The sequence below is a fragment of the Lissotriton vulgaris genome, chromosome 7 (assembly GCF_964263255.1).
Source record: "Lissotriton vulgaris chromosome 7, aLisVul1.2, whole genome shotgun sequence".
Taxonomy (NCBI): domain Eukaryota; kingdom Metazoa; phylum Chordata; class Amphibia; order Caudata; family Salamandridae; genus Lissotriton; species Lissotriton vulgaris.
This window is the reverse complement of record NC_141695.1, coordinates 551,973,875-552,000,457: the sequence shown is the minus strand read 5'-3', so window position 1 is coordinate 552,000,457 and position 26,583 is coordinate 551,973,875. Positions and strand designations below refer to the sequence as shown.

Genomic DNA, 26,583 nt, shown 5'->3' with positions numbered 1-26,583 from the left:
TGCACTAAGAGGGCACCATAGAGGTGCCCCCTGAAAACCTACTGACTGCTAGTGTACTGGCTGATTTGTGTGGAACAGCCTGCCACCACAGACAGGTTTCTGACCCCCTGCAGGTGAACCCCCAAACTCTCTGAGGGCAGGAACAGAGCTTGCTTCGGCCAGAGGTGTTGTCACCTCTACCAAGCAGAATGGCTATGTTATCAGCCTATCAAGGCAGAAGGCTTCAAAGGCCTCTGTTGCCTTTGATATGCGTCCCTGACAGGGGAAATGCCACTCCCTGCGCTGGGCCCATTTGGTACCAGTACAAGCAGGAGAATTAGCTTGTCAGGAGCTGTGGTCCCACCAGTTTAGTTCCACTCTTAAGTGGACCACAAAAACTAGAATTTCACCATCTTGGTTTTTAATGGAATTAGACTCACTGGGTCAGGGTTATGCCCACTTCCCACAGGTTGTGGTCATATAGGGGTGTAGGTGCTCTAAAGGGGAGTAGCCTATTTGCTTCTACCTGTCACTCACATTAACACCCCTAAATTGAGCATTTAGGAGGCACACTTAATGCCAGGAACTCAGATTTGTCAGATTCAGAAGAAGAGGACAAAGAGCTGCAACCAACAAGAACTGAAGACAGCTGTGGACTTTTGGTGCCAAACCCTGCCTGCACCCGTCTTGACCGTGTGACTGTTCATGCAACTGAGCAACTACCAAGAACCCTAGTAGACTACCAGTCCTTCGCAAATTGCAAGCAATCTCCTTTGGAGTAGAAGACCTACTCCCCTGCAGTCTGCAGGCACTGAAGAAGCAGTGTCCGGTTTACAGTGTTGCCATTCCTCAGCCAACCCGATGCAGGAGCCCCCCAGGAAGAGGTACCCATGCTCCTGAAGGTCGGGTCTGTACCCCAAGAGGTGTGAGAGGATATCAGGACAGACCGGAGCCACACAGCACCAATACCTGGGGTACCGGACACCTTGCAGCAACTAAGGCATGTTTAAGTTCAGTTGGGACTCCAACAGCACTGAGACCGAGCAGCTGTTGAGGGATGTCAGCACCGCAGGGACCCACTTTTGAGTGGCCCAGCTGTCCCGATTTCTGCATCCTCAACCAGTAAGACTGAAAACCATGAGGACCTGGGACACACAGAGTCCCAACAATCTATCTACTCCGAGCGCATCAGCCCAGAAACGGAGGAACCAGTTGTGCCCCCTTGATCCCAGACCCTTGTGACCAGAGCCCCCCATTTGCAGATCCCAGACTTGTCCTCAAGTCCCTTTCTACAGCCTGAATTTAGATGGCCCCTTCTTTTCCCCCCAGCGTTGCGCGCAAAGCTACCAACCCGATCAGTAGCTCTGCGCCTGGACGCCTCAGGACAGATAATTGGTAACTGCTGGTGGTACTTTGGACCTTGGCCCCCAAAACCGCAACCGACCTTACATAACTGTATGCAAAATTAGCCTTTTTTCCCTGTAGGAAGACAAATTTAACTAAACTATCTGATAGAGACCTCTAGCTGCAGATTTCTTAATGTTGAATTCTCCCCAAGCGACAGACGGGATCTGGAAAATTTTCATCAGTACCTCTGTGTGACAGGGGACAGGCGCTGAATGGCCCGTAATGACGTTGACTCAGGTCATGTTGTCCCCCTCCGGCGAGTGGATGCCAGTTTTTTCTTTTCCTCACTGCAACGCGGATCTGGAGAAGCATTTCCTCAGGCCATTTTTGGCCTACTTTGACACGGTTTTGTCGTTGGGAACAGTGTGGCCTTTTTCTCCAAGGCTTCAGGCTTTAAGCTTTGTGAGTCTTGTAGTTGGCAGATATCGGTTACAGACGCCATACGATTTGTATGTGGTGTTTGGGCGATCACAACGAAACCAAGGATCGCGGCTTCTGCCAAAAGGAAGATGCTTAAAGACCGTCGTATGAAGTCGCTGGTGAGGCGTATGTCGCAATCTTTGGAGACTTCCCGGCCTCCGTCTCTGTCTTCCCAGAAAGAGGTCTGTTCGCGGGGTCGATCTAGAAGTCAGAGCCGGTTCAAAGGACGCTGTTCTCCAAAGACGTCAAATGGTAGGAAGCAGTTGAAGTTACAGCACCCCCGGTTTCACCGCGTGGAGACTCTGTACCTACGGTAAAGGAAAGTGCCCCTCTTTGCATGGTTACCCCCCTCTTTTTGCCTGAAATCTGATGCAACCTGACTAGATGTGCCCTAGGTCTCTGCCAATCAGGTACCCTGGGCCTGTGTTCTTTCCCCAGACTGTACCTTTGAATCCACAACACGCACATCTCTGTCCACAGGTAAGCCCCTTGTAAAAGGTACCATGGGTACCAAGGGCACTGTGACCAGAGAAGGCCTCTAAGGAATGCAGCACCCCAGGTAAGGTGCCCAATGGCCCTACCTGCTACTGCCCCAAAACGCCCCTAAATGTATTAGTTAGTTGGCTCCTCCAGACCTGGAAACTAGTTACCTGCAACTTAAAAAGAAGGACGAAGAAGACACCGTGCTGCGAAGCCTGAAGATGACTATTGACTTGGTCCCAACCATAAAGGCCTGTTTCCAGCTTCTACGATCCTGAGAGAAGACAACGGCTGTTCTGCAGTCAACTACTTCCAGAAACCCGAGGAAGACTGCCTGAACTTTGAAATAGACCAGAACTCCAGAGGATAGCGGTTCTGTCCCCAGAAAAACGACACAAAGGACTCCATTGCCCTGCAGATCAGTCCTGTCCATTCTGCACCCGACGCCTCCTGCCCGTGTCAAGGCGGGAGACAATCCAGAACAGGTTCCCTGCGATCCTGACCTCAAGTCCCGCTTTGGCTGACCACTCCTGGACTCCACGATGCTGCTGCAGCCTGAATCCAGAGGCTTCCCCTGACCGCATGCAGCTCCGCTAAGAAGACTGACGTCTAAAAGCACCCCTTGCACCCGAAGCACCTGGGCCTTGGTAAGCTGAATTGACGGTGCCTCTACGACACCCTATATCTCTACTTACCTCTACTGCCGTTGGTCTCCCTCCTGCAACCTCTGGTGCGAAGCCTGCAGCCTGTTTATTAAAAGCAGAATTGCCATTGAAAAGCATTGGGCATCAGATGCTGAAGAACAAGTTACTTACCTTCGGTAACGATATATCTGTAAGAAACAGTAGTTAGTATTAGATTCCTTACCTTAGAATATCCCCAGGTGTCAGACTGGACCCGGAAACTATTGCGTAGCAGTACCCTTGCGCGTCGGTAGGCGTCGTCTGGGGCTCCGCGTCCGTCGTGGGCGCCGTCGGAGTACTTAGACGCCGCCTCCGCGTGCTGACGTCAGTTCTTAGAAACAGCTTTTCCGCACCAGAAACGCAGAGCCATGTTAAAAACCAACACTGGTGCCATTGAAACTAGCGCCCTGAAAGGAGATGACCTTAACCCTAGATATCGGTTCGCAGAACGGGGAGGATGGGTGGGGCTGTAAGGAATCCAATACTAACTACTGTTTCTTACAGATATATCGTTACCGAAGGTAAGTAACTTGTTCATCTGAAAGAAACAGGTTAGTATTAGATTCCTTGCCTCAGAATAGATACCCCAGCAATACCAACCCCGGTGGTGGGTCTGCGAACCAATAATCACACCAGAAAGTCCTGGATGACGGAACGGCCAAAGAAGCCATCCCTCCGGACTTGGCTGTCCAGGCAGTAGTGTCTTGCAAACGTGTGCAGCGAGGCCCACGTAGCTGCCTGACAAATGTCCTGCAAGGGGACTCCCCGGCCCAGGGCAGTAGTAGCCGCCGTGGCCCGGGTGGAATGGGCCCTCAGCCCAACAGGAGGCTCCTTCTTTGCCAAGGAGTAACAAGCCTTGATACACAAGACGACCCACCGAGAGATGGTCCTCTTGTGCACTGCCCGACCTTTCTTAGCGCCCACCTAACCAACAAAGAGTTGGTCATCCACCCGGAACTGGCGTGTGCGATCCAAATAGAATGAAATCGCACGTTTTGGGCCCAGACGGTGGAGCCGCTCTTCCTCTTTAGAGGGATGCGGTGGCGGAAAGAAGGTGGGCAAGGTGATGGACTGGCCGATGTGGAAGGCCGTGACAACCCTGGGCAGGAAAGAGGGTATAGTCCGCAACACAACCTTGTTCGGATGGACAGAAAGGAAAGGAGGTTTAGAGGAAAGAGCCTGGAGCTCACTCACTCTCCTGGCAGAGGTGATGGCAACCAGGAAAGCAGTCTTCAGAGTAAGAAGGCGGAGAGAACAGTTATGAAGTGGCTCAAAGGGCGCGCACATCAGGTAAGTAAGAACAAGGTTCAGGTCCCACTGAGGCATCACAAACGGAACAGGGGGGAACATGTGTGTGATGCCCTTTAGAAAACGAGTTACAATAGGGGACTTGAACAAAGATGGTTGATCAGGCAGCCTTAGGAAGGCCGAAAGGGCAGAAAGGTAGCCCTTGATAGTGCCCAGAGCAGAGCCCTGCTGGGTAAGAGAAAGAAGGAAGAGGAGAACCTCAGAAAGAGGGGCAGAGAGAGGATCCACAGCCTTTACTGTGCACCATGCCACAAATCTGTTCAACCTGCAGGCGTATACCGACTTCGTGGAGGGACGCCTCGCTGCCAGAATGACATTACAGACTTCAGGAGGCAAGTCAAATGGCCTCAACTGTCGTCGCTCAATCTCCAAGCATGGAGGTGGAGACTGGACAGGTTCGGGTGGAGGACCGTCCCCTGCTGCTGCGACAGAAGGTCCTCCTGAAGAGGCAGACGAACCAGGGGATCGACTGACATACTGAGTAGCTCGGGATACCAGTACCTTCGTGCCCAGTCCGGAGCCACAAGGATGACTTGGGCCCGGTTGCGTTTGATCTTCTTCAGCACTCTGGGCAGAAGTGGTATAGGCGGAAAGGCGTACAACAGACCGCAACTCCACTCGCGACGAAAAGCGTCTCCGAGCTAGTGCCGCCTTGGAAATTCCAACGCGCAGAACTGATGACATGCGTGTTCTCTTCTGTGGCGAATAGATCTAACCAAGGCTCTCCCCACTGCTGAAAGAGGCCTTGCGTCACATCCGAGTTCAGACGCCATTCCTGATCCATCATGCACCTTCGGCTGAGCTCGCCACCCTGGCGTTCATATAACCTGCCTGATGTCCCAGCCACTGCCAAAGGCACAGAGCCTCTTGGCAGAGGCTCCACGACCCCACCCTGCCCTGTTTGTTGCAGTACCACATGGCGGTGGTGTTGTCCGTGAACACCTGCAACACACTTCCCCGAACAGAGGGGAGGAATGCCTTCAGTGCTAGACGAATCGCCGGCAGCTCCAAAAGGTTGATATGGAGCCGGGACTCCGCCGGAGACCAGAGGCCTCTGACCTCCGCCTCTCCCATGTGGCCTCACCAGCCCTGGAGGGACGAGTCCGTCACAACCACGTACTCCGGTTGGGGAAGGGAGAGGGATCTGCCGCTGACCCAATCGCGGTCCGTGAGCCACCACTGCAGCTGTCTAGCAGTGCGCTCCGAGATCAGGACATGGTCGGACAGGTTGCCCTGATACTGGGCCCACTGAAACTTCAGGTCCCACTGCAGAGCCCGCATCTGCCACCTGGCGTGATCCACCAGAAGGATGCAGGAGGCCATCAGCCCCAGAAGTCGCAGCGTCAACCTGACCGAGATCCGGGATAAAGGCTGAAAGAGTGGAATCAGAGCCTGAATATCCAGAACCCACAGTTTCGAGTCGAATATCTCGACTCAAAACTGCGCCGAGTCGAGAACCGCTCCGATGAAGAGGAGCTTCTGAGAGGGGCAAAGGTGTGACTTCGGCACGCTGATGGAAAACCCCAGCTGGTGTTGGAGGTCTGCCGTCGTCTGGAGGTTGCTGACGACTGTCTGGGACGAGCCCGCCTTCAACAACCAGTCGTCGAGGTAGGGGAAAACTGAAACCCCTAGCCTCCGCAGATGAGCTGCGACCACTGCCATCACCTTCGTGAACACCCGTGGGGCGCTGGTAAGGCGGAAGAGGAGCACGGTAAACTGAAAGTGCTCGCGGCCTACCGTGAACCGCAGGTAGCGCCGGTGGGCTGGCAGGACGGGGATGTGGAAATAAGCGTCCTGCAAGTCCAACGCTACCATCCAGTCTCCTGAGTCCAGGGCAGCTAGGACCTGAGAAAGTGTCAGCATTTTGAACTTCTCCTTCTGGAAGAAGCTGTTGACGTTCCGTAGATCCAAGATAGGGCGTAGGCCCCCTTTGCCCTTCTTGGGCACCAGAAAGTAGTGGGAGTAGCAACCACGCCCTACTGGCCCAGGAACGCGCTCGATGGCCCCCTTGGCCAAGAGGGCCGTAACTTTCTCCTGCAGAAGTCGCAAATGATCCCTCGATACGCGGTGGTATTGCGGTGGCCTGGCTGGAGGGGTCGCCTCGAAGGGGAGGGAATAGCCCCTTCGGACGATTTGCAGCACCTACCTGTCCGATGTGACAGTGCGCCAGTGGAGGAGGTGATGGTGAACCCTGCCCCCCACTGGCGTCACATGGGCCTGATAGCACGGACTAGGAGGGTTTTGAGGCGGATGCTGTGGGGGAAGGTGTGGACTGGCCTACCCGTTGTCCCCGACCGCCACCACGGCGGTTTCCAAGGCCGTCAACGCGTTGGATGTTAGTCTGCGGTTCGTGGCTGGCAGCACGTGTGGGGGCGCCCCTTCCTTGGCCACGAAAGTAGCGAAAGGCACCCGTTTGCTGGCATGGGGCCGAGAGGCCCAAGGACCTGGCCGTAGCCCTGGAGTCCTTAAAGCGCTCAAGCGCATGGTCTGCCTTGTCACCAAAAAGGCAACGGCCATCAAACGGCATGTCCATGAGTGTATTCTGGACATCGGCCGAAAAGTTGGCGGACCTCAAGCTGGCGTGGCGACGAATCGCCACCGTCGTTGCCATCGCTCTGCCCAGTGAGTCGGTGGTATCCAGCCCACACCGGATAGAATACTGTGCTGCATCCCGGCCTTCCACAAGGGCCTGGCCGAGTTTAGCCCGTGCCTCCAACGGGCACTCTCGCAGCACTTCCGCGACCGTGTCCCACAGAGAGTGGGTGTAGCGGCCCAAGAGGCATGCAGTGTTGGAAGACCGCAGTCCCAGACTCAGGGAGGAGAATACCTTCTTGCCGTACTGCTCATACCTCTTGGATTCCCTGTCCGTGGAGCCGACGGGAATGCGGTCTGGGAATTGGAGGCCTGGATGACCAGGCTCTCTGGGTGGGGTGGGTGGACAGGAAACATGGGCCGCCCGGGGCCGGGCGGTGGCGTCTGGCCGCGTTCCTATCTACAGGCGAACCTGTTGCGGGCCTGGACCAAGTGCCCAAAAGAACGTCAGTCAAGGCCTCATTAAACGGCAGCAGAGGCTCAGCCGAGCTTGACTGCGGTTTAAGGACCTCAGTGAGGAGGTTAGTCCTCATGCCCACGATGGGGAGCTCAAGGCCCAAGGCCTTGGCCGCCCGCGTCAACACCACACTGTAGGTTGCCCCCTCCTCCGTAGCCACGGTAGGACGTGAGACAAAACCAGTGTCTGGCGAGGTGTCCAGACCACTGGCATCCCCAAGTCCACCTGTCCAGTCCTCCTGGGACTGACACTCACGTGTCAGAGGGTCTTCAGACCCCTCCCAATACTCCTCATCGCCCATCCCCTGATAATCAGGCTTGTCAAACGATGGGGCCGGTTCATTGAAGTAAAAAACTCCCCAAGAGGCGCCCAGCGGCGCCGTTCCGACGCCGGAACCGGATCGAGGGAGGCATCGGGGACGGCGCCGGTGAGGTCATCAGGTCAACCGGCGACGACCCGGATCTAGAAGCGGATCCAGTGGGGCCCTGCGGCGCCGGGCCCAAAGGCACCGGCGGCGTCGGGGCCGAAGCGCTCGACCCGCTAGGGCCCCCAGACGGGCCCGCTGGGCCCGAATAAGCCACGGAGCCCGCCAGAGGAGTGAGGGACCTCATGGCCATGAGGAAGCTCTTGATCTTCTCCGGCGTCGCGTGCTGCCCAGGGACCGGAGGGCATGGGGCAGGCCGCAACTCCCGTGACTCCGACCGAGCCGGAAGGGCGGAGTCAACCGAACCCCCGGCCGCATCGCGTGAGCATCGGGGAGAGTCGGAAGAGCGATGACGTCTCTTCGACTTCTTGTGCTTACCTGACGACCTCGAACCAGAGGAGTGATGCCGACTCCCAGAGCTCTGATGACTCCGACCTTACGACCTGTCCCTCGACCTCCGTTGGGACCGGGACCTCTCGTGGCGCGGGCCGACTGCTGGAGTTTGAGCAGCTTGCGGGACCGCTCCCGCCTAGCTTTCGAAGTACGGGCACGGCAGTCACAGCAGGACTTGTTGTCGTAGTCGACGCCGAGACAGTGGAGACACCGACAGTGAGGATCGGTGACCGACATCAGTCGGTCGCAGTCCTCACAGGGTTTAAAACCTGGCATCCCTACCGGCATCGTTCAGAGTCGAAGACTCGAGAAAAATGATCAAAAAGGATCGTAAAAAGTTTAGTCAAAAAATGACCAAGGTACCACTTTTTCCGGATCGGCGCTGCTGGCGCGGAAAAAAGAAGAACTGACGTCAGCACGCGGAGGCGGCGTCTAAGTACTCCGACGACATCATCACGGCGCCCACAACGGACGCGGAGCCGCAGACGACGCCTACCAACGCGCAAGGGTACTGCTACGCAAAAATTTCCGGATCCAGTCTGACGCCTGGGGATATTCTAAGGTAAGGAATCTAATACTAACCTGTTTCTTTCAGATAATACACGTAGCCTCCCCTGTGCCGCTGGTGGTGTATGTATTGTGCTACCTTGTGGCCCCATGCTTTCTCTAACCACCAAAGTTTGGCCCCTGCAACTGATCTACTTACAAGCAAGCAGTGTGGCTTCGAGGCACCCCCAGTCTACATTGAAACAGATTGGTCCGTACTCAGATTTTGAACTCTGCACCAGCCGCTGGTGGAGCAGTACTGACCTTTGCTCCTTGCTGATCTATGGGCCCAAAGACTGAAATTGTAAGTTGCGTACTTACCTGTGTAACTGTATTATTGTTTTCCTCCATAGGACAACACTGAACTGTTCAGAAATTACTTTTGAATGTGAAAAGTATTTTTATCTAAAAACGTACCTTATTGCTAAGATCTTGGTCTTAAAACGCAAAGCTTATTTACATAAAATTGGTGTGAATCTCCTTTTTGAGTCGTTTGTCAGTTATTTGTCATGTGTGTGCAATAAATGTCTTAAACTCCTCTGTGCTAGGCCTAAGACTGCTCGACCACTCTATGTAGGAAACAGGCGCTATATATACTACACCAAAATGAGGTATAGTGTGTAGAGTGTCCAGGTGACCCCAGAGGTAGGCAGAGGTTAAAGTTAGATAGAACCTTACTCTCTATTTGTGGTAGAGTGGTCGAGCAGTAAGGCAGTATCAGAGGACAGTGTCAAGAATTTGATGTACACAGTCTGTAAATGAATTCACACACTCAAGAACTGAACTTCTGTAAAATATATATATTATTGTTTATTTTTAGAACCAATCAAGCATGACACAAGTAAGCATTAAATACTTTTCAGTACTACGTTTCTGAATATAGAACAGTTTGAAAATGTAATAGAAGTTGCACTTTGTTTGATTTACAGGTGATGCAGTAAGTTACAACACTTAGCAAATACAGTACATTGAACTGAATAGGCTTTTTCAGTAAATTACAGGTAAGTTACTTTTTACGTTACTTTTCTCAGTGCTGGATACCTAGATTCAGCACTGGGACACAGGTAAGTAAATATGTTTTGGTTATTTGTGCGATTTTTAAAGAATATTTTTAGATTTCAAAACTCCACACTTTCAAACTTTTTGGAATAAAATTATCAATGTTATCCTATGGAGGAAAAACAGGTTATCGGTTCACAGGTAAGCAATCAATTGTGGGAGTTAAGGTTCTGGGGTTAGACTCAGGGGTTCCTCAGGGTCAGTGATGCACTCTTGTTACACCTTCAGCTGCACTATGGTGGCTGGGTGCAGAGTGTTGAGACCCAATGTTATCCAATGGGGTATAGGGGGCCTCCAGTTGGTGGCTACTGGCAAGCAGGCCACTGGGTTGTGGGAGCAAAGCTCCTAGGGTTTAGGTCAGGGCAAATGGGGAAACAAAGTAGCACAAAAGGTGCACCCTCGGCGGCACTGGTGCGGCTGGGTGCAGAGTGCTGTTTCGACGTTAGGCGCCCTGTTTTCCATGGACAACGTCCAGTTTGCAAAAGCACTGCAGGCAGGGAGACGAAGTACTTCTGGGAGCGACCACCACTTGGGAGGAGGTAAGTTGGAAAGTTAAGGGTTGGTTAGGCACCTTCGGTTTGGGCACACAAGGCCGTGGGGCGTCCGGTGCAGGGGTGCCTTTTGGGGTGGATCTTCTTACCAGCTCTTGGCTGCTGTTAGGGGGACCTGCTGGATTTTGGCTGCAGGCGTCAGCTGTAGGCTTGAGGCAGGTCATGGGTCACCGGATCTCATGTCTAGAACACCGGGGTGACCTCCTCTCGATATTTTTCCACTCAAGCTCGGGCCGGGTTTGGCAGGTGCAGAGTGGGCTGGATTTGAGGTTTCCGGCTACCGCCAGATGTTGCAGTTGAACAAATCCGGTGTTCACAGGAGAAGCAGATTTGGAAGTGAAGGCAGGCAGGTCCTCTGGGGTTTCTGAGGTTGCTGGCTGCAGGACACACCGGGATTTCGCAGGCACAGGTTCGAGGGGAGACAGGAGACTTGGCTGGGGCCAAGTTAGTGAGCGTCTTCCTCTTGTTAGCTGGCTGCACGGCTGTTCGGTCCTTCTTTTCTTCTTGTTGTCAGACTGGATCTGAGGAAGCAAGGTTCAGGGTGCCCCCTAAATACTAGACTTAGGGGTGTTACAGGTAGGTAAAGAGCAGAGACCAATGGGTCCCTTCCCTGGAGTGGGTACACCCCCTATCATGCCACCCTCCAGTGGGAGGGGGGAAGGAGCCTGTCCCTGGTTGGTCGGGTCCCCCCATCCTCAAGATGGCGGGGACTTAGAGTTGTGCTTCACCTCGCCTCCCCCACCTGAGGGGTGGAGTTGGCAGAGGTTGGCACACCTCTTTCCCTCACTTGTTTTTCCCGCCGGCTCTCCCACCGAATGTGGGGGGTAGAACCAGTGGGGAACAGTTGCTAAAAGCAGCAAATGGTCTGGGGAGCTCACAAGTGGCATGCCTTTGAAGCTACTATCATGAACCCTGCCCATCCTGGGGGAGGAGGCATGGCACCTCTTCCCAGGATGTGAATTGTTTCAGGCCCCCCGAGAGCAGCAGGCTCTCGACCCAGGGGTCCAAAAACATTTCTGTTGGTCGCAGCCTAAGCAGCCACTCAGTCAGGTCACTAGAAGTTGGCCGAGTTTCAGGGGGAATCTCTAAGATGCCCTCTGTTGTGCATTTTACATTAAATCTCACACTGGCATCAGTGTGGGTTTAATGTGCTGAGAAGTTTGATACCAAACTTCCCAGTTTTCAGTCGAGCCATTATGGTGTGGTGGGGTTAGGGATGACAAACTCCCAGCATCATATACTCTTAATGGCAGTACTGCACTTACAATGCCCAAAGATGGACTTGGGCATTGTATGGGTACAGGGCTCATGCACCTGTACCCTCAGCACTGGCATAGTGCACCCTGCTAGAAGTAGACTGATCTATGCCTGGGCAGTGGTTTTGTGTGCCATGTCAACTCTTCACTTTGTTCTGCACCAAGGCACGCAGCCTGCAAAGGCAGTGTGTGTGTGTGTGTGTGGGTGTGTGTGTGTGTGTGTGTGTGTCTGAGGTTACAGGACCTCTAAGGGTGGCACAATAAGTGCTGCAGCCCTTATAGGCCTTCTCTGGTCACAGTGCCCTGGTTCACTGTGGTACCATTTACCAGGGGCTGACATGTGGCCAGAGATGCCAATTAGGTTTAGCCTTCAATGCAATTTTAGGGAAGGCACAGAGGCCCTGGGTACCTGATTTTCAGGAGCCCAGGGCACACTCAGTCAAAGAACATCAGCAATTCAGCAAAAAGTGGGGGCATACCATGCAAGAAAGAGGGCACTTTTTTTCACACTCTACCACTAATAGAGCATCTTGGGGTTTGCATTGAGCACAGTACACTTTTGGGGAATCTCTGGAATCTGCCCATATACAGAGCCAACTTACTGCAGGGTGGCGCAACAAATGCTGCAGTGCCTGAGGAACACTAACTTACAGGCTATGGGCACCCCTGGTGCTATAAACAATCAGCCATATTCATCAACCTGAATTGCGCTCGCAAATGGCCAGATTCTGAGAATCTGGCCGTTTGCGAGTGCGATTTTTGCATTTGGGATTCATCATCCCAAATGCAAAAATCGCTATTTGCGAAATCGCATATTTGCGAGGAATTGGATTTAAGGAATCTCTAATAGAGATTCCTTAAATGCAATTCATCACCCTAATTGAAATTGCGAATTCGCAATATTTGGTCGCAATTTACCACGAAATCTGACTTCGTGGTAAATTGCGAGAAACGAGTAAAAAGCACTTTTGTGCATTTTTTACTTTTGCATGTTACACACACACACATGTCCTCTGGACATGTGTGTGCGCAACACCTGTTCAAATGTGCATTTGAGGGGTGCTACAGGGTGTCTTTTGGACACCCTTGGCACCCTTCAAATCGCAATCTTATTTGCGATTAGCAAATTGCTAATCGCAAATAAGGAATACTCCCCATTCATTCCTATGGGCCTTTTGGCCCATAGGAATGAATGGGGAGTTTTTCCTTATTTGCGATTAGCAATTTGCTAATCACAAATAAGGAATCAGTAGGAATCGCAATAATTTTTGCTAATCCTACATGAATCCCGTTTTGCGAGTCCTTAATAGCGAATCGCTATAATTCGCTATTAGGGCCTCGCAAAACGGGAGATTGATGAATATGGCTGTATGTACTTAGAAGTAGTGTATGCCAATTGGCCAATCAAATACAAGTTTAAGGGTCAAGGCAGTGGCACTGAGGTCTGGTTAGCAAACCTAAGTTCACTCTGAGTTGACAAACCAGCAGCATCAGCCCAAAACTTTGGGGGTGCCTAAAAAAACAGGCATTTCCTGACAGCTTCCTATAAAAAAAAAAATATACCAAAAAAACACACATAAAAAAAAAAAAATGAAAATTAGCCAAATGGTCTCCATTCTTCTGTGGCATCAGAAGTCACTGGAATAACAACCACGGCCCACTTCCGGTGCACGCACCCTTTCAATAGCCCTTTGGCCACAAGGGCTTGCACTCCCTGCCGTGAGATGGACAGATAGTCTTGTGTTAGTCGCTTCTGGGGATGGTGGAAGGTGCAGCGGATTGGCTATGAAGGGTAAGTCTTATCCCTTCTAGACAACCTGAAGGACCCACCTGTCTGATGTTATGGCCTGCCAACCTGGTAAGAATCGGTGAATTCAGCTCCAATCTGGACCACAGACAAACCTGATGAAGATCAGTCACACACATTTGCTTGCGACAGTCCCTATAGGGTTTTAAACCTATTTTTTGGAGGTAACGTTTCCTTTTCACACTGTAAAATCTGTCAGGTGTAGTGGTCTTAAATAGACTAGAGGTAGCTCTGGATTTGTGTCTGATGGCATGCAAAGAAAGGAAGTACTGACATCAACGTCTAGAAGTGGATCCTATATAGGGTACGCAAGTCATTTACGGAGCTGAATGGCAGTGTGGTGCTGCAGAGCGCTACCTACCAGCGTGCACAGCTTCTGTTGAAAAGTTTCTGGATCCGGTCTGACAACTATGGAATATTCAAAAGGCGAAACATCTGCGGTTATAATTCTCAATCAGAAATATGGCATAGATTTAAAAGGCCTCCCACTTAGTTTTAAAAAGGAAAGCACATACCACACTGCTCATCTGCATAATCAACTTCCATCTACTGTTAGGAGTATCAGGGGTCTCGTTATCAGGGAATAGCCATTCATGTCAAGGGAGTACCACTTATTAAACAATAGAGTTTAGAATTCTATTGGTGAGCTGCATCATTAAAATATGAGCACCTATGTCTGCTGCACTTCTAGATTGCTACTGTAACTTACCTAAGTCGATTTTTCAGAGTGTTGACTTCTCTAGTTAGGACTTCGGTGGCCTCAGTGGAATCATCCAGCTCACGCTGAAGCTTTCGTCGGGAAGCATTAGCACGTGTAGCCTCCTCTTCAGCCTCCTCCAGCTGACGCTTTAACTGTTTCATTCTTGTGTTGGCTTTCTCCATCTGAAAGTAATTATTGCATTACAAATAACAATCTAACACACTGTGTAAAAGAGCACCATAGCCTACAAAGCAGTGTTAAACTTAGATGCAGATTGGATTACTGCTCTCAATTAGGTGTGTTCTTATGGCACATTCCTGCATAAAGACAGGTCATTGGTATAAGAGTCATGAAAACAGGTGAACATGTTTAATCTGCCCCCATGATGAGAGAAGGGGAAGAGGGTATTAGTCAGGGGTGCTTGAGCAAGAGTCTTCATGTCATCTCTTCCATCTATTTCATGTTGTGAATAGTCAAAATTTTCTACATTTAAATCTCGACATTAATGTATCTTTGGTGTGGCCTCTTCAAGACTGCGGAAAACAGTGAATTCCGGTGTCAGCAGAAGACGCTACTATGAGCCTACGCCTACAGAACTAATTTCTGGTGATCTAATGGGCAACAGGTTTATAGGGCAAGCCCAAGCAAATATTGCAATGTGCGGATAGGGCGCATGCACCATTATTTTGGAAATGGCCCCTCACAGCAATAGACCAGCAACCAGTTTATGCGCCTCTCTCAACATAAAGAACACGTTACTTACCTTCGGTAACAATGTATCTGTAAGAGACATACGTTGGTTATAGATTCCTAACGGAAAGCTACTTACCTTCGGTAACGATGTATCTGGTAGAGACAAAGTCTAGCCGCAGATTCCTTAACTTAGAATACCCCCAGGTGTCAGACTGGTCCGGAAAACTTTGTGCAGCAGCACCTCTGCGTGCCGGGGGACGGCGCTGTACAGCTCCGACCTGATGTCGTCCATGGACCTGACGTCAGCGGAGCCATATATGCCCCAGGGCGCCACCATCAGTTTTCGTCACAAGACTTTTCCGCGTCAGAATGGGAAGCCACCACCAAAAATTGTGAAATATGGCAACAGTGTGCAGAAAAAAGAAAAAGCAAGGTATGGTGAAAAACATTACCATAGAAGGACAGTGCCATGCACCGTATATTGTAAACTGAGGGAGGGAAAAGAACAGAGCATCACTCTGGGAGGGACCCCCCGCAATTGTTAAGTTCAAAACCTCCCCTGGAGGTAGAAGAAGATACAGAGCAGAGGCAGGATTTAAATCCTTGGCCTGTGTAAGCCTGTGCCACCAGAGGCACAAGACTCACCATTGAGCCATAGCTCCTTGGTGAGCCATCACAGCAGCCGACAGAAAGGCTGCAACCACAATATATGACCGTGAAGAACAACCAGTCCAGAACCCAGGAGTAAGGACAAATTACCTTAAGGCGTCAATCAAAGCGAGACCTCCGATCCGAATAAGGGACCTACCGAATGCAGCATTGTCAGAGAGTGCAAGGGAGGCAAGAGACCTAAAGCGGTTGAAGAAGATTGAAGGGAAGGCCTGGGGGGAGGGAGGATCCGCAGAATCCAAGGTGTCGACAAGAAGTCAGAGCTAGCCCCCGCTAAACAACTTGAACAGCGTAAAACACTGTTGAACCTCCTCCTGTAAGATATGAAGGCATCAGAATACTGACCCCTGCCCAGCTACGGCCGATACGGAACAAAAGTACGAAATACTTACCTTTGGTAACAATGTATCTGGTAGAGACATTCAAGATTCCTTCATGTAGAATTATCCCCAGGAGTGCGACTGGATCCGGATTTTTTTTGCCACAGCATCCCAGCGCGCCGGGGGCAGGGCGTCATCACGTGACTCCGCCCAGGCGTCGTACGCGAACGTGACGTCAGCGAGGTCACATAAGACCCGCCCGGCACGCCTATGTCAGTTTTCTTCTGAGAACTTTACCGCACCACAACGCAGAACCACCAGATTAAAAACTGTGGAAGCATAGGAACAGTGTGCGAAGAGCAGAAAAATTGGAAAGAAATGGTGACAAACAACACCACCAGAGTAGCTCCAACACAGCAGAACCTAAGGGCAGGGAAAGAAGAAAGAAGAAGAAGCAGAACCCTGTGCTGTCACCCTGCCAGGACAGACAGCCTCCCATCCCTGTGCCCCAGAGGAAAGGAACGGACCATGTGACAAAAAGCATGATGCCAGGCCATGCGAGGTAGATACTACACAGCATAGACGTAGAGCATGAGTGGAAGCACCACAGACAACAGAGCGATGCGACCCTGCGGGATGCAGTAAAGGGGCATATGAATCCCAGAGGGATACCCATAATGAAAACTCCACAGGAGTGAACAAAGGCAAATGCGGACACCTGCCACCAGCCAATACCCTACACAGGGCAAGAGTCAACCCCAGGAAAGAAGGGGGGGGGGGGTCCTCTTGGCAAAACAGACAGTCAGAGGACTGAAAACAAAAACAATCAGCCATACGGCTATACAGACCATACAGAGATACCAACCTGTCTCTGATAAAACCCAGGCCGTAAAGGAAGACCCGCAACCAAGAAGAAAGTGAGTCAGTGACACGGCAGAATTACGGTAGCCCTGACAGAAGCCTGGAAATCGCTGAGTCCGCATGGGACCCAAAAAGGTCTATTCCGTTAAACACAATGTCTTGGAGGCTCGCCCGAATATTATCAGGGAATCGACTGTCGTGCATTCAGGCATGGCGGCGCAAAGCCACCGACCGTGCAAGAGCATGGCCCACAGAGTCTGTGGTATCCAGGAAGGAGCGTATTGAAAAATATGCCTCCGGAAGGGAAGGAAGAAGGTTAGCAATGGAGTCCCAGAGTGCGGCGGACGCACGTGCAAACACGCATGTAGTGTTTAAAGCACGGATGGCCACGCTAGAAGACCCAAAAAGCTTTCTTCCACATGCATTCAGCCACTGGGATTCCTGGGTGGTAGAAAACAAGGGCAAAGTGGAGGAGTCCTGTAGCCCAAAAGCTGCATGAATTAGTAGGTCCTGAGCAGTAGGGTGGAGGGACAGGCAAAGTGGATCCCCCGGGCAGGACGGTGCCAACCAGCAATGGCCCGATCAACCGGGGCTCCGGAAGAAGGCTGTGCCCAATGAGATGCTACAGTTGAATACTTTCAATGAGCAGTAGACTTTTGAATGCAATAGATACAGGGGTTGCAATATGCAACACAAACTTTACACAATTATAACATTGAGCTCAATGGGAATTTTAAGCAAACTGCAACATTTACTTTACAAACGTTTTTCTTACTCAGGGCTGGATTCTGGATTCAGCCCTGGTACAATCTCTTGAAAACAGTTGAAGGAAATCGTTTTTGTTATACAGGCGATTTTTAAGGAATATTTGTAGGTTGCAAAAATCGACACTTAGAAGAATTTCTGGCAAAAACCAGCAAATGTTAATCTATGGAGGAAAATTAGGTTATCGGAATATCACAGTTATAATCACTTTCTTCGGGTCAATGCTGGGTACCTAAATCCAGCACTGGGATCTCTCCTGGTAACAGGTGAGTAATTTCGTTTTTGTTGATCGGATGATTTTTAGTGAATATTTTAAAGTTTCAAAACTCGAAGTGAAAACCAGTCAATGTTACCCTACGGAGAAAATGTTAGTTATCAGCTTTCAGGTAAGTACTCGACTGGCAGAGTTAAGGTTCTGGGGTAAGACTCAGGGGTCTCCCAGGTTCAGGTTGGTACAGTAGTTACACCCTCAGCGGCACAGGGACAGCTGGGGGCAGAGTGAGTCGGCCCAATGTTAGCCTATGGCGGTTAGGGGGCCTTTGGTTGGTGGCTGCTAGCAGGCAGGCCACACGGCTGTGGGAGCGGAGCTCCTGGTCACTTGCTCAGGGCACGTGGGGAAGTCTAACAGAACAGATGGTGCACTCCCAGCGACACTGGGACGGCTGGGTGCAGGGTGCTTTTGGGTCGTCGGGCGCCCAATGGATTCCAATGGGAAAGCTACGTAATGAACAAAGGCTGCAAGCTCGGGACGGAGATTCTTCAGGTGCGACCACCACTTCGAGGGGTAAGTTGGGAAGCTGTAGGTTGGGTAGACACCCAGGAGTTGGGCACAGGGGGCCATGGGGCGCCGGGTGCAGGGGTGTCTTTAGGCGTCGGGAAATCTTACCCTCTGCTGGTCGCGGTTGAGAGTGTCCCTGGTGTTGAGGCTGAAGGCATCGTCAGGAGCGTCGAGGGGAGACCTTGGGTGCAGGATTCTTGGCCACAGTCGCCGGGGGGACGTCCTCGTGGTCTTTGTTCACTCGGACAGGCCAAGCTCGGCGGGTGCAGTGTGTGCTGGATTGGCAGTTCCTGGCTGGCACCAGGATTGTAGATGTTTGAGCAGAACCACTGCTCGTGGGAGTCCCAGGCTTTGGTTGAGCAAGGTAGCCAGGTCCTCCAGGGTTTTTGAGGTTGCTGACAACAGGAGAGGCCGGGGCTTAGCAGGAACAGGTTCGAGGGTCGACAGGCCGGTAGGGCTGGGGCCAAGTCAGTTGGTGTCGTCCTCTTGTTAGCAGCTGCACGGCTGGTCTTCTTTCTTCTTGTTCTTCTTGTAGTTTAGGAATAGGGATCTGGGGAAGGAAGGTTCAGAGTGCCCCTAAATACTAAATTTAGGGACGTTGCAGGTAGGTAAAGGTCAGGGACAAATGCGTCCCTTCCCTGGGGTGGGTACACCCTCTATTCAGCCACTCTCCAGTGGGAGGTGGGCAGGAGCCTGTCCCTGGTTGGCTGAGTCCCCCATCCTCAAGATGGTGGGGACTCGAGTGGTGCCTCACCTCACCTCTCCCCCCCACCCTAGGGGTGGAGTTGGCAGAGGTGGGCACACCTCTCTTCCTCATTTTGTTTTTCCCGCCGGGTCTCCCGCCCAAAGTGGGGGGTAGAACCAGTGGGGATCAGTTGCTGAGTACAGCAACTGCTCTGGAGAGGCTCACAAAGGCGGTATGCCTTTGAATCTTCTCCTTCGTGAACCCTGCCCGTCCTGGGGAGGAGGCTTAGCACCTCGCCCGAGGATGTGCATTGTTTCAGGCCCCCCGAGAGCGGCAAGCTCTCGACCTAGGGGTACAGAAACATGTCTGGGGTGGCAGCCTCGGCAGCCACTCAGTCAGGTCACTGGGAGTTGGTCGAGTTTCAGGGGGGCATCTCTAAGATGCCCCTTGTTGTGCATTTTACATTAAATCCCACACTGGCATCCGTGTGAATATGATGTGCTGAGAAGTTTGATACCAAACTTCTCAGTCTTCAGTGTAGCCATTATGGTGCTGGGGAGTTCATAAGCACCTCCCAGCACCATATACTCTTAATGGCAGCACTGCACTTACAGTGCCCAGGAATGGACCTGGGTACTGTAGGGGTACAGGGCTCATGCACCTGTACCCTCACCACTGGCATAGGGCACCCAGCTAGAGGGGTGGCTGATGTATGCCAGGGAAGTGTTTTGTGGGCATTGCACACAGGGATGTGTGCCATGTCAACTCTTTGCTTTGTTCTGCACCAAGTCAAGCAGCCTGCCAAGGCAGTGTGTGTGTGTCAGGGCACATGGCATCTAAGGGTGGCACAATAAGAGCTGCAGTCCTTAGGGGCCTTCTCTGGTCACAGTGCCCTGGGTACCTAGGATACCATTTACCAGGGGCTGACCTGTGGCCAGAGATGCCAATTGGGTTTTAGGCTTCAATGCAGTTTTAGTGAAGAACACATGCCCTGGGTACCTGATGGGCAGGAGCCCAGGGCACACTCAGTCAAAGTACATCAGCAATTCAGCAAAAAGTGGGGGCATACCATGCAAGAAAGAGGGCACTTTCTCACACAGTGGAGAAGTGTGGCTCACCGGTTAGAGGCGGCAGACCCAGAAACAGAGGTCGGCCCGGGACCAGGGTTCAATTCCCGACGCGGCAGGGTACGGAACCAATGTCAGCGGGCTCGATAAATCTCGCCTCGGTGCCTCTCTAACCATGGGTCCCACGCTGCAACTCTGGGCAATAGCTTGCTTAATCTCCACAACGCCCCCCCCCCCGCTGCCGGGGATGCCTGGCTTCACCTTGGGGATGCCCAATAGGGACCATTTCACAGGGAAAGCCAGGACGGGTTCCCCAGCGGTACACAGCGCCAAGAAACCCCAGGGTGAACGTGCGCTCTACAAATTCATACTAACATAACATAAGACTCGGTTGATAGTCCATGAATAGGCAGCCCCTAGCTCAGTAGTCACCCTAGGAGGGGAAAAGAGGCCGTCTGTAGGAGATGGTTGGAGACTAATCCTCCCAGTTGCCATAAAGAGCGGGGCTGGGGAACGACCGGAAGGCCATGCCACACTAGGGACCTGCACCAGTGGCTCCTGACCAGGGGAAGCAGCAGCTTTCGAAAGGGCTGCAGCGGATACCGGTGTTGCCCGACCCCGCTGAAGAGACAGAAGCGAGGAATCCAGAGGGAGGTTAATCCCATGTAAGGACGCCGGTGTCGATAAACACCAGCGGCGGTGGATGCGTCACCAGCGGCGTCGGAGTCGACTGAATGTTGACGGCCTCCACGAGGGACGCTACTTCGACCGGCGTCAGATGATGCGTTGCCCCAGACGTGAGATCAGGCTTAGAGCTGGGTGTGGGTTTGAACTTTGAGCTTGGCTTCAGGTCCGACGTAGAGCCCAGCGTCGCCGACGCCGCTACCGCCGTCCGCGCAGGAACTGGCGGTGTGATCCTGGCGTCGCTTCCGCCGTCCGCCCAGGGAGCCGTGCAGGGCTATGCATTTACTGGCAGAGTGTGCTAGAGAGACCAGGACGGTCTGGGCCACGGCCCAATGTCGCCTCGGCTCCGGAGTCGATGCACCCAACCCTGGTCGGGGAAGGATCTGCCGACGAGGACTAGCCTCCGCCTCTGTGGGGCCTAAAGGCGCGCCACGAAGAGAGGGGGACTCAAAGTAGGACTGAAGCGCCCAGGAGTAGGCCTCCATTTGGGCGCGCGTCGATCCAACTCCTGGAAAAGGAGGGTATGGAGAAGGTGAACTCCGGGCGCCCGTAGCTGACCCCTTACGAGAGGAATGGGCGCCAGCAGCACGCCTACGCGAGGTGGACCTCAGTGGACGCTTGTGGCTCTGCTTACCTTTTTTAGGGCGCCAGTCGCGGGAGCGGCCTCGGGAACGAGCCTCCTCTGCAGAGGGAGAGCGGCGACGAGAAGAGGCTGGGCCGGACAGCCGTGCGGCCAACAGCTTCATATGGCGTTCCCGTAGGGACTTCGGCTTCATCTGTTGACAGTCGCCGCATTGTTTGGAATCATGGTGCACACCAAGGCACCACATGCAAATGAGGTGCAGATCAGTGCCAGACATCTGATGCGCACAGGCCTTGAACCCAGAGGGCATTGCACATTGTTCCGGTACAACACCAACAGTGCAGAAAAGGCCCAAAACTAGGCCAGGAACTGCTGGTTTCCAGGATGTGCGTCGTTACGCAGAAAAGAAGAAAAATGATGTCTGCATGCCGGGGAGGGCACATATGGCTTCGCTGACATCACATTCATGGACGACGTCAGGGCGGAGCTGTACGGTGCCGCCCCCTGCCGCACAAGGTGATGCTGCACAAAGTTTTCCAGACCAGTCTGACGCCTGGGGGTATTCTAAGTTAAGGAATCTGCGGCTAGACGTCTCTATCAGATCTTAGAATTACTCCCAGGCGTCAGACTGGATCCGGAGAAGTCTTCTGTAGCAGTACCCCTGCGCGTCGGTAGATGGCGTTGGTCGACTTTGCATCCACCGTGGTCACCGATTGACGTTGCGGTATCTACTTAGACGCCGCCCCTGTGTGCTGATATCAGTTCTGACACAACTTTCCACGCCAGAACTGCAGAGCCAGGCAAGACAATGACCCCCTGGTGCACAAAACCAGATGCCTATCCCTAGAAGTCAGTTCGCAGAACAGGGAGGATGGGTGAGGCGGTTAGTCATTTATAACTAACGTATGTCTCTTACAGATACATAGTTACAGAAGGTAAGAAGTACTAAGTTCATACCAGAAAGTCCTGGAGAATAGAATGGCAAAAAAAGACTTGGCTATCCAGGCAGTAATGTTTTGTGAATGTGTGCAGAGATGCCCACATGGCTTCCTGGCAGATATCAACCAGTGGAACTCCACATCCCAAAGGAGTAGAGGCTTCCGTTTCCCTGGTCGATTGGGCGTGCAGTCCTACTGGAGGTTCCTTTTTCACCAGAGAATAGCACATCTTTATGCATAGGACAACCCATCGAGAGATGGTACGTTTGTGCACGACCCGACCTTTCTTGGCGCCCACATAACCCATGAATAGTTGATTAGCAACCATGAAATCTTTAGTGCAGTCAAGGTAAAAGGACAATGCGCCCGCTGGAACTTCCCACTGCAGAGCCCGCATATGCCACCTGGCATAATCCACCAGCAGGATGCAGGAGGCCATGAGGCCCACCAGCCTCAGGGTCATTCTCACCGAAATCCGGGATAAAGGCTAACACATTATTATCATAGCCCGAAACTGAGCTATATCCAAAACTGCTCCAATGAAAGGGAGCTTCTGAGTCGGTGTCAGGTGTGACTTTGGCATGTTGTTAGTGAACCCCAGCGAGTGCAGGAGGTCCGCCGTAGTCTGGAGGTGGGAGATGACTGCTTGAGGCGAGCCCACCTTTAACAGCCAGTGGTCGAGATAGGGGAAGATTGGAACCCCTGATCTGCGGAGATAAGCTGCAGCCACCGCCATCACTTTCGTGAACACCCGAGAGGCGCTGGTAAGGCCCAAGGGGAGCACGGTAAACTGAAAATGCTCGTGGCCTACCATGAACTTTAGGTAATGCCTGTGGGCAAGCAGGACGGGGATATGGAAGTAGGTGTCCTGCAAGTCCACCGCTACCATCCAGTCTCTGGGGTCGAGGGCCTAAGCCAATGTGAGCATCTTGAACTTCTCCTTCCGGAGGAAGCGGTTGAGGGCCCTGAAGTCTAAGATAGGACGCAAGCCTTTGTCCTTCCTGGGTACCAGAAAGTAGTGGGAGTAGCAACCACGACTGACTTCTGGCACAGGGACACTTTTGATAGCTCCCTTAGCCAAGACAGCTGCAATTTCCTGGCGGAGAAGGGCCATGTGCTCCTCCGACAAGCGATGGAAGGATGGTTGCATGGAGGGAGGGGTAGTCTCGAAGGCGAGGGAGTAGCCCCTTCAGATTATCTGCAAAACCCACCTGTCCGACGTGATGATTTGCAAGTTGGGGAGGTGATGGCGGATGCGGCTGCCCACTGGCAACTTGTGGCCCTGGAAGGTCGGACTTGGAGGCTGCTACAGGGGGATATGGTTGGACTGGCTCCCAGACCACGTCGCTGGGTCCCACGTCCGCGGCTACACAGACGCTGGGTAGCTTGCATAGCCCTGTGGCCAGACTGGGTGGCATGTGATGTGGCACCCCTTCCGTAGCTATGAATGGGGCGAAAGGCAGACTGCGTGGAGCGAGAGGTTGCCGCGAGGCCAAAGGATCTGGCTGTAGCCTTAGAATCCTTGAAGCGCTCAAGTGTGGAGTTCACCTTGTCGCTGAACAGGCGATGGCCATCAAAGGGCATGTCCAAAAGGGTGGATTGAACATTTCAAGAGAAACAGACATCCTCAACCAGGCTTAGCTCCTCAAGGCTACTGATGTGGAAACCGTTCTGCCTGGAGAGTAGGCGGTATCCAGCCCACACCGAATGGCAAACTTAGTTGCGTCTCGACCCTCTGCCACTGCGCGGGTGAAAACCGCCCGGGCCTCCTCTGGGCACTGTGGCAGCACCTGCCCAACCATATTCCCTACCATATGGGAATAACGGCCCAAAAGGCATGTGGTGTTCACCGAACGCAGCGCTAAGCTGGCGGAAGAAAACATCTTCCAAATGTGGTCCAGCTTCTTGGATTCCCTATCTGAGGGAGCAGTAGGGAATGCGCGCTTGGAAGATGAGGCTTGGACCTCCAAGCTCTCTGGCATAGGGTGCTGGGAGAGGAAAAGTTGGTCACCCGGGATAGGGCGCTGGCGTCTGGCAATCATCCTGTCCACAGGACCCCCTGTTCGAGGCTTGGACCAACTGCCCAGAAGGATGTCTGTGAGGGCTTCATTAAAAGGCTGGAGGGGCTCTGAAGAGGCCACTGCCGGTTGAAGTACTTCTGCCAGGAAGTTAGTCCTGACTGCCACAGTAGGAAGCTCAAGACCCAAGGCCTCAGCCACCCTACACAACACCACTGCTTCAGAAGCTCCCTCCTCCGTAGCCACGGTAGGGAGGGAGAACATGCCAAGTTCTGGGGAGGTATAACTAAAGGCATCACCCAATACCTCTTGCCAGTCCGGCTCTTCGAGCTGGTGAGCTAAATGGTCTCCAGACCCCTCCCAGTCCTCCTCACCCTCCTCTGGCTGCCACTCAGGGAAATAGGGAACGCCAGGTTTGAACAGCGGTACAAAAGTACCCTCTGGCGCCGGTCCAGCACCAGGTTCAAGTCAGGGGTGAGGCTGGGGTCGATGCCGGTTGGGGGCACAACTGGCGTTGGGGGCGTCGTCACTGGAATTGGTGCTGGGAGAGGTACCGTGAGGTCGACCAGCGTCGCTCCAGATCCAGGCCTGGAGTCCGTGGGGTCCGAAGGCACGCCTGCAGAGTCGGGTTGTCCAAAAATGCAATGAAGAGCGTCGTAAAAAGCTCAAAGCTGGGCAGGGGATGCTATGGCTGCGGAAAGGAAGGGAAGCTGGGAGTCTTACCAGAAGCAGGCTCCAAAGAGAGAGTTGGAAAGCGACAACGCTCCGGGTCCCGTCAGCCGACGGACGGGGAGAAGGCGAAGATGCTTCTTTGCCTTCTTCTTATTCTTCGACTTAGCTGAAGAGTGGCAAAACTTTGTTGACAAGTGGTGGTGGCTCCGCGACCGGTCTCACGACCTTTCTCTCGACCAGGACCTATAACAGCACGGCGCGGACTGCCGGGCTTCTAAGAGCTTTCAGGACTACTCCCGCAAAGACTTCGAATTCATGGCCCGGCAGTCAGAGCATGACTTCGGGTCGTGGTTGCGCTCCAGGCACCTTAAGGCACATGAGGTGCGGATCCATGACGGACATCAACTTGTGACTGGAGTCACACAGCTTGAAGCCGGATGGACATCTCTTGTGCTATCAGGAGTCGAAGACTCAAAAAAACAAAACGTTGACAAAGTTGAAAAAGGTTTAGTGAAAAATGACTAAGGGGCACGCTCTCTCCGGATCTGCGCTGGCTGGTGCTGAAAAAGAAAGTACTGCGCAGGGGTGACATCTAAGTAGACACCGCAACGTCATCCCGGCGACCACGACGCTGGACGCGTAGTCGACCGACACCACTTACCGGTGAGCAGGGGTACAGCTACAGAAAAATTCTCTGGATCCAGTCTGACACCTGGGGGTAATTCTAAGGTAAGGAATCTCTAATTAATGGTCTCGTTCAGATCAAGGGACTAATGGATGAGGTCCATGATAGGATAGAAGACAGCTGAGTAAGGGGGAAAAGTGAGATGAGGAAGTTAAGAGAGAAAAAAGGCAAAGACTACAGAAAAAGATAGGAGATAACCTAGCCCAAGACAGAGAGAAAAGAGGAAGTAGTGGACACTACAGGCGGACAAGGATAAGGGAAATAGGTGAGAAAAATACAATGGGTTAGAAATCTGCAGGGAAAGGAGGCAAGTGGAAAAGGAGACCGCTGAGATAGAAAATAGAGCAACAAGAGAACACTAGATGACAGACAGGGAGAGTGTGAGAGAAAGACTGAGTTGTGCTGCATATTGGTCTTTCAAAGCGGCGGGCACTCAATACCCTATCTTGAATACAGTGTGCAAATGAGTGTAGTGAGGCAGATTTCTTTTATGTGGGTTATAAAAAGTAGGCGGTTAAGGGGAGTGGGTTGGGGATGGGAGAGAAGGTCCTCTCCCCCAAGAACATTTGGAGAACAATGCGGATTCACATGAATTTGTTTTTAGCCATAGAATTTGAAAGGGCCCCCAGTAATCTTCAAGTACTTTCAGGTGGTTCGAGCAACTAAAGCTGCATGCTCCAGCGGAGAGGACACTATTTTCTCTGCTTAGCTGCCCTGTGGCATCTTGCCTTATGTCAATACCTGCCTCCAGTATGCCAGAGCAAGCATAGATGCCCCTCTTTTACCATTATGCCAAGATTTATGTGCAATATGCCAGTGCCATGTGTGTGATCTAGATGTCAAAAATTATTTCAGTATTTCAGGGCCAGCGCTTTGCCAAGGTAGCCCAAACTCCATGACATTGATGTCCTCCCATATGCCAATGATTACTTTCAATATGCCAGCACCCACATTTTCTCACATATATCAAGAATTACCTCCAGTAGCATGTTACCAAGTGTGACTTAACACACCGTAGAAGATCCTATGCCAACTGCACTGAGATCTGAATGGATTAGGACAGCAGCAGTATCCCTGCACAGTCGTAGGATGCTCCTCACTGA

General features: G+C 52.4%; 1 protein-coding gene across 7 annotated transcripts in view; it reads right to left on the bottom strand.

Moving 5' to 3' along the window:
• MYH10 (myosin heavy chain 10) overlaps window positions 1-26,583 on the bottom strand; it is a 1,221,191-nt gene that overhangs the window by 33,485 nt on the left and 1,161,123 nt on the right. For all 7 annotated transcript variants that reach the window (XM_086930637.1, XM_086930640.1, XM_086930641.1 and 4 more), the window contains one exon: window positions 14,072-14,244. In XM_086930637.1, the coding sequence (XP_086786763.1) occupies window positions 14,072-14,244 (173 nt within the window). The remainder of the gene's footprint in view (window positions 1-14,071; window positions 14,245-26,583) is intronic.